This window comes from Cherax quadricarinatus, chromosome 4 (genome assembly GCF_038502225.1).
Source record: "Cherax quadricarinatus isolate ZL_2023a chromosome 4, ASM3850222v1, whole genome shotgun sequence".
Taxonomy (NCBI): domain Eukaryota; kingdom Metazoa; phylum Arthropoda; class Malacostraca; order Decapoda; family Parastacidae; genus Cherax; species Cherax quadricarinatus.
The window spans coordinates 15,381,553-15,396,451 of record NC_091295.1 but is presented as its reverse complement, the minus strand read 5'-3'; the positions used below and the strand labels follow the sequence as shown (position 1 = coordinate 15,396,451).

The following is a 14,899-nucleotide window of genomic DNA, read 5'->3' as shown; positions in this document are numbered from 1 at the left end:
GAGTCACTGGACTTCTTTCACACAACATATCTGTCCATAGTGGCCTGTACCTCTCGTTCCTTTATGATTTGTCTAAAGTGGTTCACAACAGTGTCATTGTAACAGTCACCAGCACGGCTTGCAATAGCTGTGTGAGGGTGATTTTCATCAAAAAAGGTTTGCACTTCAAGCCATTTTGCACACATTTCCTTAATCTTTGAAGTAGGCAATTCCTTCAATTTCTCTCTCCCCTCCTTTGAACCAGTTTCCGCAGGTCTGGCCTCTTGCTCTTGAAGTTGATCTATCAGCTCATCAGTGGTTAGTTCTTCATTGTCCTCCTCCACCAACTCTTCCACATCATCCCCACTAACCTCCAACCCCAAGGACTTCCCCAATGCCACAATTGATTCCTCAACTGGTATACTCCTCTCAGGGTTAGCCTCAAACCCTTCAAAATCCCTTTTGTCTACACATTCTGGCCACAGTTTCTTCCAAGCAGAGTTCAAGGTTCTCTTAGTCACTCCCTCCCAAGCCTTACCTATAAGGTTTACACAATTGAGGATATTAAAGTGATCCTTCCAAAACTCTTTTAGAGTCAGTCGAGTGTCTGTGGTCACTTCAAAGCACTTTTGAAACAGAGCTTTTGTGTACAGTTTCTTGAAGTTGGAAATGACCTGCTGGTCCATGGGCTGCAGGAGAGGAGTGGTATTAGGAGGCAAAAACTTGACCTTAATGAAGCTCATGTCCCCATAAAGTCGCTCTGCCACGTCTGTAGGATGACCAGGGGCATTGTCTAACACCAGGAGGCACTTAAGTTCTAATTTCTTTTCAGTTAGGTAATCTTTCACATTGGGGGCAAATGCATGGTGTAACCAGTTATAGAAAAATTCCCTAGTGACCCATGCCTTACTGTTTGCCCTCCACAGCACACACAAATTATCCTTGAGGACATTCTTTTGCCTGAACGCTCTGGGAGTTTCAGAGTGATACACTAATAAAGGCTTAACTTTGCAATCACCACTAGCATTGGCACACATCAACAAAGTAAGCCTGTCTTTCATAGGCTTATGTCCTGGGAGTGCCTTTTCCTCCTGAGTAATGTAGGTCCTGCTTGGCATTTTCTTCCAGAACAGGCCTGTTTCATCACAATTAAACACTTGTTCAGGTTTCAGTCCTTCAGTTTCTATGTACTCCTTGAATTCATGCACATATTTTTCAGCCGCTTTGTGGTCCGAACTGGCAGCCTCACCATGCCGTATCACACTATGTATGCCACTACGCTTCTTAAATCTCTCAAACCAACCTTTGCTGGCCTTAAATTCACTCACATCATCACTAGTTGCAGGCATTTTTTTAATTAAATCCTCATGCAACTTCCTAGCCTTTTCACATATGATCGCTTGAGAGACGCTATCTCCTGCTAGCTGTTTTTCATTTATCCACACCAATAAGAGTCTCTCAACATCTTCCATCACTTGCGATCTTTGTTTCGAAAACACAGTTAAACCTTTGGCAACAACAGCTTCCTTGATTGCCGTTTTCTTGCCCACAATAGAAGAGATGGTTGATTTGGGTTTCTTGTACAACCTGACCAGGTCGGTGATACGCACTCCACTTTCATACTTATCAATGATCTCTTTCTTCATTTCAATGGGAATTCTAACCCTTATTGCTGTAGGGTTGGAACTAGAAGCTTTCTTGGGGCCCATGGTCACTTATTTTCCAGAAACAGCACCGAAAACACTGTAATAATACGAAATATTTTGATTGTATGCTTGAATGTTACCGCGGAGGCTGGCTGGTAAACAATGGCACAGGCGGCACATGTGAGGCTGGCTGAGGGCGCACATTGGACGCGTCTCGGACGAAGGCTGCTGAGCGGGTTTTTGTCCACTATGCGGGGCAAAATTTTAGCGAACAAAGCGTCCGCTATGCGGATTGTCCGCTATGCAAGGCGTCCGTTATGCGGGGGTCCACTGTATTGAGGCATATTGTTTAGTTCTTTTGTTATTAGCTCCTGTCTGAATTGTTTTTCATATTAATGATTTTTATCAATGGATTTAATCCTTTGACTGTCGAGACCCGAAATCCTGAAGTGTCTCTGTGTCGAAAAATAAAAAAAAAAAAAATTTTCTTAACAAAATATTAAGATTAATTTGCGGAGTGTTTTAACCCCTTAACTGTCCAAACGTAGATCTACGTTCACTTGCCCTGCACTCTGAATATTTGAAAAAAAAAATTATACAGTGGACACTCGGTTATCGGCTGTAATCCGTTCCAGAAGGTCAACCTAAGACCGAAATGGCCAAAAACCGAAATAATGTTTCCCACAAGAATTAATAGAAATACAATTAATCCGTTCCAGTCAAAAAATATTCACACACAAAAAAAATAATTTTTTTTTAACAATTATATAAGTATTACATACCTTTATTGAAGGCTAATGCTGGCTTCTGGAAGATAGGCAGGAGGAAAGAGAGAGGAGTTGGTGTTTGGAAGGGGAATCTCCCTCCATAAAGACTTCAGGTAGCAAAACCCTCTCTGGGGTTAGTTCCCTTCTTTGTCTTTTAATGCCACTAGGACCAGCTTGAGAGTCACTGTACCCCTGTCACACAAAATAACTGTCAAGAATGCTCTGTTTCTGGCATCTCTTTAAGATTTCCCTGAAGTGGAACAGAGTTTTGTCACTGAACATGTTGCAGATATGGCTTGTTTCAGCTTGGTCAGGGTGGTGTTTCTCTACAAAAGCTTGAACCCTAGTGAACATTGCATTTGCCTCTTTAATCTCTGAAGACGGCACCTCCTTCACTCCCTCTTTCTCCTCCTCTGAAGCAAGTTCCTCAGCTGCAATCTGTTGCTGTTCGAGTTGAAGCTCTTGCAGCTCTTCAGTGGTTAGCTCTTCTCTGTGGTCCTCCACCAACTCTTCCACATCCTTGCCAATCACCTCCTTCCCCAGGGACTTCCCCAGTGCCACAGTAGAGTCCACAGGGTCGACAAGGTCAGGGTCAGCCTCAAACCCTTCAAAACCCCCTCTTTTGGACACAACCTGGCCACAATTTTCTCCAAGCATAGTTCAAAGTCCTGTAAGTCACTCCCTCCCAAGCCTTACCTATAAAGCTTATGCAATTGAGGATAGTGAAGTGATTTTTCAAGAACTCTATTAGGGTCAATTGAGTGTCCAAAGTCAATTCAAAGCACTTTTCAAACACTCCTTTTGTGTAGAGTTTTTTGAAGTTAGAAATGACCTGCTGGTCCATGGGCTGGAGGAGAGGAGTGGTGTTAGGAGGCAAGAACTTCACTTTTATAAAACTGAAGTCCCTAAACACTTGGTCTTCCAAGTCTGGAGGATGTGCAGGAGCATTGTCCAGTACCAGGAGGCACTTGAGAGGCAATTTCTTTTCCAGGAGGTATTTTTTCACACTTGAGCCAAACACCTCATTAACCCACTCTTTGAAAATTTGCCTTGTGACCCATGCCTTATGATTAGCTTCCCACATCACACACAATCTATTCTTGATGACATTGTTTTCTTGAACACTCTTGAATTATCTGAGTGATACACCAGTAAAGGCTTCACTTTGAAATCCAAACTAGCATTACCACAACAAAAGAGTAAGCCTGTCTTTCATAGGCTTGTGTCCTGGCAGTGCCTTTTCTTCCTGCGTGATGTAGGTCCTGTTTGGCATTTTCTTCCAGAACAGGCCTGTTTCATCACAATTGAACACTTGTTGGGGTTTGAATTATTCAGCCTTTACATAGTCCTTGAACTCCTGTACTTACTTTTCAGCTGCTTTTTTGTCAAAATGCAGCCTCACCATGCCTTACAACACTGTGTATGCCACTACACTTTTTAACCCTTTGACTGTCACAAGCACCTTTCTGAAACTGTCATTCTATGTCACAAAAGTTTTGGGAAAAAAAATATTTTTTCTTATGAAATGATAGAGAATCTTTTCCTGATGGTAATGACACCAAAATTATGAAATTTGGTCGAAAACTCACAGAATTATGCTCCCGCGACATATACACATCAGCAATTTCGCCGACTTTGAGCCCTGTTTTTGGCGAATTCCGTTGTTCCAGTTGACCAGACTCGTAGCTATTTCTTTAGAACTCCATTTTTTTCTATCAATTGAGTACAAGAAACCGCCCATTTACCGATTTGAACTACCCAATAAAGTGGTCAGAAATTGGCAATTTGGCCAATTTCATGCAAATTAAAAAAGATGCCAGTTTCAAAATAGGTTCCAGAATAAACAATGTAGACATTCTTGGCACTAGAATAACATATCCTCTGTTCATTAGTCACGTCTCTAGGCCCCTCTTATATTACTATTGCTTTCTATTTTGATTTTTTATTCATACAAAAAAATACAAAATTTACTGTTATGCAGACTACTGCATTATTGTAAAATGGTATAAATAATATCAGTGCACTAGTAAAAGAATATTAGACTCCCCAGTTGACGTGTATTGGATGTGTGGTGTAATTTGCTTACTACTGAACAATGGTAAAAATCGAACATTTCCGCTACTTTGAGCTCAATTTCAAGGTTGTTTTCATTGTGAAAGTAACGAAAATTATCCCTATTTATGTAATATGTTTTCCATTTTATCACCTGAGACCATGAAAACGAGAATACAGTGATAAATACTATACAAAAATACACCTCAAATTCAGTGTTTTCATCCAAAAAAACGATCAGAGTTTTTTTTTCTCACTATGCACTGCATGCTGCAGGATTTTTTTATGTGGCACACACTGACCACACAGACCCATTCTCTCACATGTGGGCCTACCAGCTTTCTCCTGCTTGTTTGAAGCCGCTAGAATTTACGCATATAAATACGTTAGAAACAGTGGCGCGTAAGATGTACATATACGACGTAAACAGTCAAAGGGTTAAATCTCTCAAACCAGCCTTTGCTGGCCCTAAATTAACCAGCAGCAGCACTTGTTCCAGGAGTTTTCTGTAGAAGATCCTCATGTAACTGCTTTGCCTTCTTACAAACAATAGATTCCATTACATTGTCTCCCACTAATTGTTTTTTTATTGTTGACAAGAACAACTTTTCCATCTATTCCATTATTGGTGACCTTTGTTTCATTAGAAAAGTTATTCCTTTCGCAACATTAGCGTCCTTGATTTCTTCCTTTCTTTGCCAGGATGGATGTTATTGTTAATTTCTTTTTTCCTGTACATCCTGGCAAGTTCCAGCACCCACATACCACTCTCATATTTATAAATTACCTCGCGCTTAACCCTTTCACTGTCGCTACTCAAAATCCTGAGGTGTCTCCTGGTGTCGCAAAATATTTGAAAAAAAAAATTATGTTTTTTTTTCTTATGAAATGATTGAGAATCTTTCCCTGATGGTAATGACACCAAGAGTATGAAATTTGATGGAAAACTTACGGAATTATGCTCTTGCGAAGTTAGCGACCTCAGCGATATTTACAAATCGGCGATTTTGTCCACTTTGAACCCTATTTCCAGCTAATTCCATTGTTACAGTTGACCAAACTCATAGCTATTTCTTTAGAACTCCATTTGTTCTATCGATTGAGCACAAGAAACTGCCCATTTACCAATTTTAACTACCCAATAAAGTGGTCAGAAATTGGCAGTTTGGCTAATTTCACGCAAATTAAAAAATATGCCAATTTCAAAATAGGGTCCAGAATGAACAAAGCAGACATTCCTGGCTCTAAAATAACATTTTCTTTGTTCATCAGTCACGTCTCCAGGCCCTTCTGATTTTACTCTTGCTTTCTATTTTGAATTTTTATTCAGACAAAAAATAAAAGATTTACTGTTATGCAGAGTACTGCAATATTGTAATAATTGTATAAATAATGTCAACCCATTCATGATTGCATATTAGAATGGCTAGTTGGACATTTATTGGACAATGATGTCGTTTGTTTACTCTTGAACATTGGCAAAAATCAAACATTTCCCCTAATTTGAGCTCCATTTCAAGGCCCTTTTCATAGTAAAACCAATCAAAATCATCTCCATTTCTGTGATATGTTTTCCATTCTATCAAATGTGACTATGAAAATGAGAATATAACCATAAAAACTATACGAAAATACATCTCAAGGCCGGCATTTTAATCCAAAAACACGATCGGAGTTTTTTTTCTCATTATGCACTGCTTGCTGCAGGATTTTTTTATACTGCGCACACTGGCCACACAGACCCATTCTTTCACATGTGGGCCTACCAGCTTTCTCCCGCTTGATTTGAAGACGCTAAAATTTTTGAGTATATATATGTCAAACTCATTGGCTCGTAAGACGTATATATACGACCAAAACAGTCAAAGGGTTAAATTCCATGGTGTTTCTTACTTTCTTTAGCACAGAAACTTTCTTTGGAGTCATGGTTACTTATTTTGCAGTAGCACTGCAAAAAAACAATGGAAAAGAAGTGAAATGTTTGGATGTATGAGCAGAAACTTCCTCACGCACCTAGAGATACAGCCAAACTGACGCGCAAGTGGCCCTAGCCGGCAGACGGATGCGTCCAAAAGGGCTGCTCACTGAAATAATGGCCGATCACCAGGAGCCGAAAAACCAGCCCATCACCGAGTTTGCCGATAACAGGAATGTCGATAACCGAGGGTCCACTGTATTTGTCTGATGACAGACAAACAAAATTGACCATATGGTGGTTTGTTTCTGGTTTTCAACTTACACACATTATAAGCATTCAGCATGGAAATGTCCACAAGATGATAAAAGAATTTTATGTTTCACTTATAACTCGTGTGAACACAATCAGCAAACCCAATTTGCATGTCACATTTGTTCACTGAGTGCATATTGAGGGTGTAGCCATCACAGCTGCAGGTTTTAGAATGGGTTCAATGGTCTCTCTATTCTGCCTTCCCGTGTCTGTCATTTCGTTTCGGTGAACCGATGACAACAGTGTGACATCTTGTTTGTAGTGCCACTGAAATGCCATGATGTCATTGGCAACAAACACCTGCACCTCACCTCTACGAGTGCCTGTGTTGAACCTAGGCATATGTTTACGATTTGCATGCACTGTACCATACATCTGTCATGTTCACTCGTAAAAAATCACTGAGTAAGGGGCTTGTGTACCAGTTTTCAGTATATAATATATGCCCCTTTCCAAGATATAGTTCCATCATTGTTCTAACCACATCAGCAGAGTTACCCAATAACTTCCTGGTATCTTGCAATATATTACTTCCAGTGTACACAATAATATCCAGTACAAGACCACTGTAGCAATCACAAAGTGCAAATAACTATACCAAAGCATTTCCTCTTGCTTGGTATATACTGCTTGAACGACAGTGTACCTTTGAACAAAATCAAAGACTCATCAATAACAAGCTTCCTGAAGGGATAAAAATACATATTGAACTTCTGTTTCAGATACACCTACCATCCGACTTAGGACCAAGCTTGGTTCCAACCAACCGGTTGTAAGTCAAAATGGACGTAAGTCGAACCTTTGAAAATTGACGAAATACTGGGTAGGGCATAATGTCAAACCTTTGCTATATAAACTACTTACATAATACTGTAATGTAATGTACAATCATTATTTCATTCTTTTTACCATAATTTACTTCTGTTGTTATATTTTAATTATGTACTGTATATAATGTATACATGGTAGTGATCTGTATTGTAAATTTTACATTGCATACAGTATCATATGCTACTGTTATCTTTATGTATTGTCGACACAGTGGAATGGGAGAATACCACTGGTAGTGTCATCCTGCCAGAATGTAGTATAACCTATACCCTAAGTAAAGAGAAACAACTCTGGAACATGTGTAATACGTATCCGGCTGGCTGTTGGGGTGGGTGGGTGTCTGGCTGGAGGGGTGGGTGGGTGGGTGACTGGAGGGGTGGGTGGTTGGCTGACTGGCTGACCGAATGTGGCTCTCTCTCTTTTCTTTTCTTTTTGTTTTTTTTTTTACACAGAGTTTGACAAGGTTAAGGATCCCTAGCTTTATTGACAAGCTATTTACAGGTTAAGTGTCTGGCTGGAGGGGTGGGTGGGTGGGTGACTGGAGGGGTGGGTGGTTGGCTGACTGGCTGACCGAATGTGGCTCTCTCTCTTTTCTTTTCTTTTTGTTTTTTTTTACACAGAGTTTGACAAGGTTAAGGATCCCTAGCTTTATTGACAAGCTATTTACAGGTTAAGGATTCCTAACTTTATTGGCAAGCTAAGAGCTGTTACCTACATCAGCTCAGTTGAAAGCATTTTTATTGTTATGAGACATACAAGTAGGGAACAGGATGAAGTTGGGGCCATCTGTGGGCAAGCATTTTCATGTGATCAACTGACTTTATCTCGTTGACATCATTATGCTGTACGAATGTGTTCCATACTCGAGTCATCCTGGGTATATATGATCTCAGATGGAGTAATGTTCTGGAGAAGGGTACAGCCAGAGTGAAGTTGCTGCTTTCTGCCCGTCTTGTGGCATAAAAGCTTGTTTCACGCTGTCCTCGAAGTGGATCCAAGTGTGGTACTTTGACAATATTGGCCTTATACATAACAGTAAGGCCACCCACATCCCTCCTATGTTGAAGGCTCTGCTGAAATGACAGATCTATCCAGGATGGGTCCAGGCGAGAGATGAGACGTCTTGCTCTGTTCTTTACTCTGTCAAGCAGTCGCAGGTGAGAGGGGGGCAGGCAAACCAAGAAAGTGGAGTATACTCAAGGTGTGAGCGTACTTGTGCCTTGTACAGAATCTTGCAACCCCTACTGTCAAGCAGATGCTAGATACGGCGAAGTGCTGTAAGCTTCCTGGCTGCCTTGTTTGCAAGATTTACAACATGGTTCTTCATGGTTAGTTTGGAGTCAAATTTCACCCCAAGGATATCAACTTCTTCTCCAGGTGCCAACACCCTCCCATTCATCCTTACTACTGCACCAGCATTACCATCATGGTGCCTAGAGACGATCATCATTTGCGTTTTCTCAGGTGCAAATGTTACTTGCCATCTATTTCCCCAAGCTGATATAGCTCTCAGCTGGTGATTGATGTAGCTTAGAGCAGCTGGCATTTCTTCTCTTGGATAAGTGAATGTCAGTGTACAGTCGTCTGCATATGCATGTGATTCTGGGATGAGATGAAGAAGGTCGTTAAAGTAGACATTCCATAACAATGGTCCCAGTATGCTTCCTTGTGGAACACTTGCCCCAATAAGATGTCTTGCTGATTCCGTTCCATTGAGAAATACACTTAGAGATCTACCATAAAGATAATCACTGAGGAGACATAACGTAGAACCTGCAATTCCCAGTGCTTGAAGTTTTGCTAAAAGGTTGGCTCTGACTCTCTCTCTGGCTCTCTCTCTGGCTCTCTCTCTGGCTCTCTCTCTCTGGCTCTCTCTCTCTGGCTCTCTCTCTCTGGCTCTCTCTCTCTCTGGCTCTCTCTCTCTGGCTCTCTCTCTCTGGCTCTCTCTCTCTCTCTTTCTCTCTCTCTCTCTCTCTCTCTCTCTCTCTCTCTCTCTCTCTCTCTCACAATTATGTAAGTGTATTTATGTAAGTGCGTTTGTATGTGTATGTTTGGGGGTCTCAAATGGACTAATCTACTTCAAAATATTCCTTATGGGAACAATTTCGGTCAGTACTGGCACCTGAACATACTTCTGGAGTGAAAAAATATCGTTAACCGGGGGTCCACTGTATAGTATAAATTACGTAGGATAACCCAAAAAATCCAGACAAAGTGCTATACAGTGGATCTGTGCTCCAGTGCCCTAAATTAATAATAATAATAATTATTATTATTATTATTATTATTACAATAATACATACTGTATGTACTAATATTAATAATAATATTATTATTAAGCTATAATATAATAATCGTGTCCACTCATTACTTACCTTAAAATATCTGTAGTCTTAATGTAGAGTGAGAGGTGAGTAAACAAGATTAAATGAATAAATGAGAGTGTAGAATGTTCACGAGTTATGTAAACAAACGTTGTTGTTGTTGTTGTTGTTGGTTGTTGTTGTTACCAGCCCAGAAATGAATGGTTTCTGTTCACTCTGTCAAGCTGACCAGAAAAACATCTCATATTTGTTAATTTATATGTTTATATGTTATGTAGCATGTTTATTATATAATTTTGAAAAAAAAAATAATAGATGGATTAAGCAAAATGTCTATTACCTGGAGTTTACCTGGAGAGAGTTCCGGGGGTCAACGCCCCCTGCGGCCCGGTCTGTGACCAGGAATCCTGGTGGATCAGAGCCTGATCAACCAGGCTGTTACTGCTGGCTGCACGCAAACCAACGTACGAGCCACAGCCCGGCTGGTCAGGAACTGACTTTAGGTGCTTGTCCAGTGCCAGCTTGAAGACTGCCAGGGGTCTGTTGGTAATCCCCCTTATGTATGCTGGGAGGCAGTTGAACAGTCTCGGGGCCCCTGACACTTATTGTATGGTCTCTTAACGTGCTAGTGACACCCCTGCTTTTCATTGGGGGGATGTTGCATCGTCTGCCAAGTCTTTTGCTTTCGTAGTGAGTGATTTTCGTGTGCAAGTTCAGTACTAGTCCCTCTAGGATTTTCCAGGTGTATATAATCATGTATCTCTCCCGCCTGCGTTCCAGGGAATACAGTTTTAGGAACCTCAAGCGCTCCCAGTAATTGAGGTGTTTTATCTCCGTTATGCGCGCCGTGAAGGTTCTCTGTACATTTTCTAGGTCAGCAATTTCACCTGCCTTGAAAGGTGCTGTTAGTGTGCAGCAATATTCCAGCCTAGATAGAACAAGTGACCTGAAGAGTGTCATCATGGGCTTGGCCTCCCTAGTTTTGAAAGTTCTCATTATCCATCCTGTCATTTTTCTAGCAGATGCGATTGATACAATGTTATGATCCTTGAAGGCAAGATCCTCCGACATGATCACTCCCAGGTCTTTGACGTTGGTGTTTCGCTCTATTTTGTGGCCAGAATTTGTTTTGTACTCTGATGAAGATTTAATTTCCTCGTATTTACCATATCTGAGTAATTGAAATTTCTCATCGTTGAACTTCATATTGTTTTCTGCAGCCCACTGAAAGATTTGGTTGATGTCTGCCTGGAGCCTTGCAGTGTCTGCAATGGAAGACACTGTCATGCAGATTCGGGTGTCATCTGCAAAGGAAGACACGGTGCTGTGGCTGACATCCTTGTCTGTGTCAGATATGAGGATGAGGAACAAGATGGGAGCGAGTACTGTGCCTTGTGGAACAGAGATTTTCACCGTAGCTGCCTCTGACTTTACTCTGTTGACTACTACTCTCTGTGTTCTGTTAGTGAGGAAATTATAGATCCATCGACCGACTTTTCCTGTTATTCCTTTAGCACGCATTTTGTGCGCTATTACGCCATGGTCACACTTGTCGAAGGCTTTTGCAAAGTCTGTATATATTACATCTGCATTCTTTTTGTCTTCTAGTGCATCTAGGACCTTGTTGTAGTGATCCAATAGTTGAGACAGACAGGAGCGACCTGTTCTAAACCCATGTTGCCCTGGGTTGTGTAACTGATGGGTTTCTAGATGGGTGGTGATCTTGCTTCTTAGGACCCTTTCAAAGAGTTTTATGATATGGGATGTTAGTGCTATCGGTCTGTAGTTCTTTGCTGTTGCTTTACTGCCCCCTTTGTGGAGTGGGGCTATGTCTGTTGTTTTTAGTAACTGTGGGACGACGCCCGTGTCCATGCTCCCTCTCCATAGGATGGTAAAGGCTCGTGATAGGGGCTTCTTGCAGTTCTTGATGAACACGGAGTTCCATGAGTCTGGCCCTTGGGCAGAGTGCATGGGCATGTCATTTATCGCCTATTCGAAGTCATTTGGCATCAGGATAACATCGGATAGGCTTGTGTTAACCAAATTCTGTGGCTCTCTCATAAAAAATTCATTTTGATCTTCGACTCTCAGTCTGGTTAGTGGCTTGCTAAAAACTGAGTCATATTGGGACTTGGGTAGCTCACTCATTTCCTTGCTGTCATCTGTGTAGGACCCATCTTGTTTAAGTAGGGGCCCAATACTGGACGTTGTTCTCGACTTTGATTTGGCATAGGAGAAGAAATACTTTGGGTTTCTTTCGATTTCATTTATGGCTTTAAGTTCTTCCCACGATTCCTGACTCCTATAAGATTCCTTTAATTTAAGTTCGATGCTTGCTATTTCTCTGACCAGTGTCTCCCTAAGCATTTCAGATATATTGACCTCTTTTAGCTGCTCTGTTATTCTTTTCCATCGCCTGTAAAGGGAGCGCCTGTCTCTTTCTATTTTGCATCTACTCCTCCTTTTCCTTAGAGGAATAAGCCTTGTGCATACATCGAGTGCCACCAAGTTAATCTGTTCTAGGCATAAGTTGGGGTCTGTGTTGCTTAGTATATCTTCCCAGCTTATATTGGTTAGGACTTGGTTTACTTGGTCCCACTTTATGTTTTTGTTGTTGAAGTTGAATTTGATGAATGCTCCCTCATGACTAATCTCATTATGTCGGTCTGGGGCTCCGCTCATACATGTCTGAACCTCAATTATGTTGTGATCTGAGTATATTGTTTTTGATATGGTGACATTTCTTATCAGATCATCATTGTTAGTGAAGATGAGGTCTAGTGTATTCTCCAGTCTAGTAGGCTCTATTATTTGCTGGTTTAAATTGAATTTTGTGCAGAGATTTAAAAGCTCGTGTGAGTGTGAGTTTTCATCAGAGCGGCCTCCTGGTGTTATTACTGCAACAATATTATTTGCTATATTCCTCCATTTTAGGTGCCTTAAGTTGAAATCCCCCAGGAGCAAGATGTTGATAGCAGGAGCTGGAAGATTTTCCAGACAGTGGTCAATTTTTAACAGCTGTTCCTGGAATTGCTGGGATGTTGCATCCGGAGGCTTGTAGACTACCACAATGACTAGGTTTTGGTTCTCGATCTTTACTGCTAAAACTTCCACTACATCATTTGAGGCATTAAGCAGTTCTGTGCAAACAAGTGACTCTGCAATGTACAGGCCAAACTCCCCCTTTTGCCTGTTCACTCTGTCACATCTGTATAGGTTGTAACCTGGGATCCATATTTTGTTGTCCAAGTGATCCTTTATGTGGGTCTCAGTGAAAGCCGCGAACATTGCCTTTGCCTCTGCAAGCAGTCCACGGATGAGAGGTATTTTGTTGTTTGTTGCTGGCTTTAGACTCTGTATATTTGCAAAGAAGAATGTCATCGGACTGGTGGTATTGCTGGTACTGGGGGGGGGATTTTTTTTCCGGCATTAGTATCTGTATCTGTTGGTTTGGAGTGGAGGCCATCGACTGTGGTTCCACTCCAGGAATGACTGGATTTGGTGTACGATTTCTGCCATTTCCTGCCAGTTTTTTTTTTCCTTCCTGGCACTAAAAAACCTCTCCCTCTTGAGTGGCTGTGGCTACCCAGGTTTTCCCATGGCCTGAATGTTTTGTATCTTTTTGTCCCCTTTAGATGGTGTGCCTGGCACACCTGGCACATTTAATGTGCCTCAGTGATTATTATTATTATCATTATTAATATGGCATCTTCAAGACCAAGTACACTCTTAATGAGGGGCTCTGAGACAGACATGCAGACAGAAAGACAGATACACAGGTAGACATAAAGACAGACACACAGGTAGAAAGACACACAGGTAGACAGAAAGACAGACACACAGGTAGACAGACACACAGGTAGACAGAAAGACAGACACACAGGTAGACAGAAAGACAGACACACAGGTAGACATGACGACAGACACACAGGTAGACATAAAGACAGACATACAGGTAGACATAGACACACAGGTAGACAGACACCCAAGTAGACAGACAGACACAGATATACAGGCAGACAGATACAGACAGGTTTATGTGCAACACTGAAAACAAATAGAGAGTTAGAGAGTAAGAGCCTTTCTTGCCACAATCTCCAGTGCAAGATTCAGACTTCATCTTAGGGGCCATGGTGAAATTTACTGTCCAGTTAGTACAGTTAATACAGTATGATGCTGCTGATAGGGCAGGGTTACTCAAACTGATGCTGCCTGCATGACGCATTGCCCTCGCGAGTATTGTCAAATATTGTACAGCAGTGTACATCAGCCGGCCCAGCCCAGCTGCCAGATGCACGGCTGTAAGTCGAGTGGATGTGAAGTCACTCAGATTATAAAGTCACTTAAAAATAACTCAGGGAATCTGTCTCATGTCCCACCATTATTGTACAAGAGAGCGGCCCATGTCCTCTCGCATGCTATCTCATTACTTTTTAACAAGTCACTAGAAACTAGCACCTTCCCGAAACTACTCAAGACTGCAAGGGTTACACCAATACATAAAGGTGGTGACCCTACAGATTTAAACAACTATAGGCTAATATCAAACTTACCATTGCTATCCAAAATCTTTGAGAAACTCGTGCACAGGAGACTATATTCATTTATAACATACATACATACATACATACAGAGGTACAAAAAAAATACAGGTAAGAGCAGCATGCCAAAGCCACTTATATGCATAGCATTACGGGCTGGCTTAAAATTAACTTAAGATTAACTAAGCAATGATGAAATCAGTGATAAGACATTATTGTAAACAGATAACTATAAAGCACAAATGAGTATTACAAAGACAGGTCATATGGTTGCATGCATTGCTGTTCATTCAGTAGAATGGAGTATTCTGTTAGGTAGTGTATTTAAAAAAATAAAGTTAGATTGGGTCCTAGGTTTAACATTTATGTGATATAATTGTGAGTAACATTTTGGATATACAATTTATAAGGTTCAGTTATTCAGTATTTATTTGGTTTTGAGTGAGTAAGTGAACTTTGAGAAGAGACTTGAATTTATAAACAGGTAGTGTTTCTTTTATATTTACAGGTAATGAATTCCAAATTTTAG

The 14,899-nt window shown here is 41.1% G+C and overlaps 1 protein-coding gene across 11 annotated transcripts in view; it reads left to right on the top strand.

Annotated features, from left to right (window-relative positions):
- Nucleotides 1-14,899, top strand: part of LOC128684182 (uncharacterized) — a 132,241-nt gene that overhangs the window by 103,004 nt on the left and 14,338 nt on the right. For 3 of the 11 annotated variants that reach the window (XM_053770326.2, XM_053770324.2, XM_053770328.2), the window contains one exon: nt 7,397-7,446. The exons of 4 other annotated variants lie outside the window; for them this stretch is intronic. In XM_053770326.2, coding sequence (XP_053626301.1) covers nt 7,397-7,446 — 50 coding nt within the window. Of the gene's footprint in view, nt 1-7,396; nt 7,498-14,899 lie in introns of all 11 variants that reach the window. 4 more of the 11 variants (XM_070094678.1, XM_070094666.1, XM_053770329.2 and 1 more) reach the window with 2 other exon arrangements.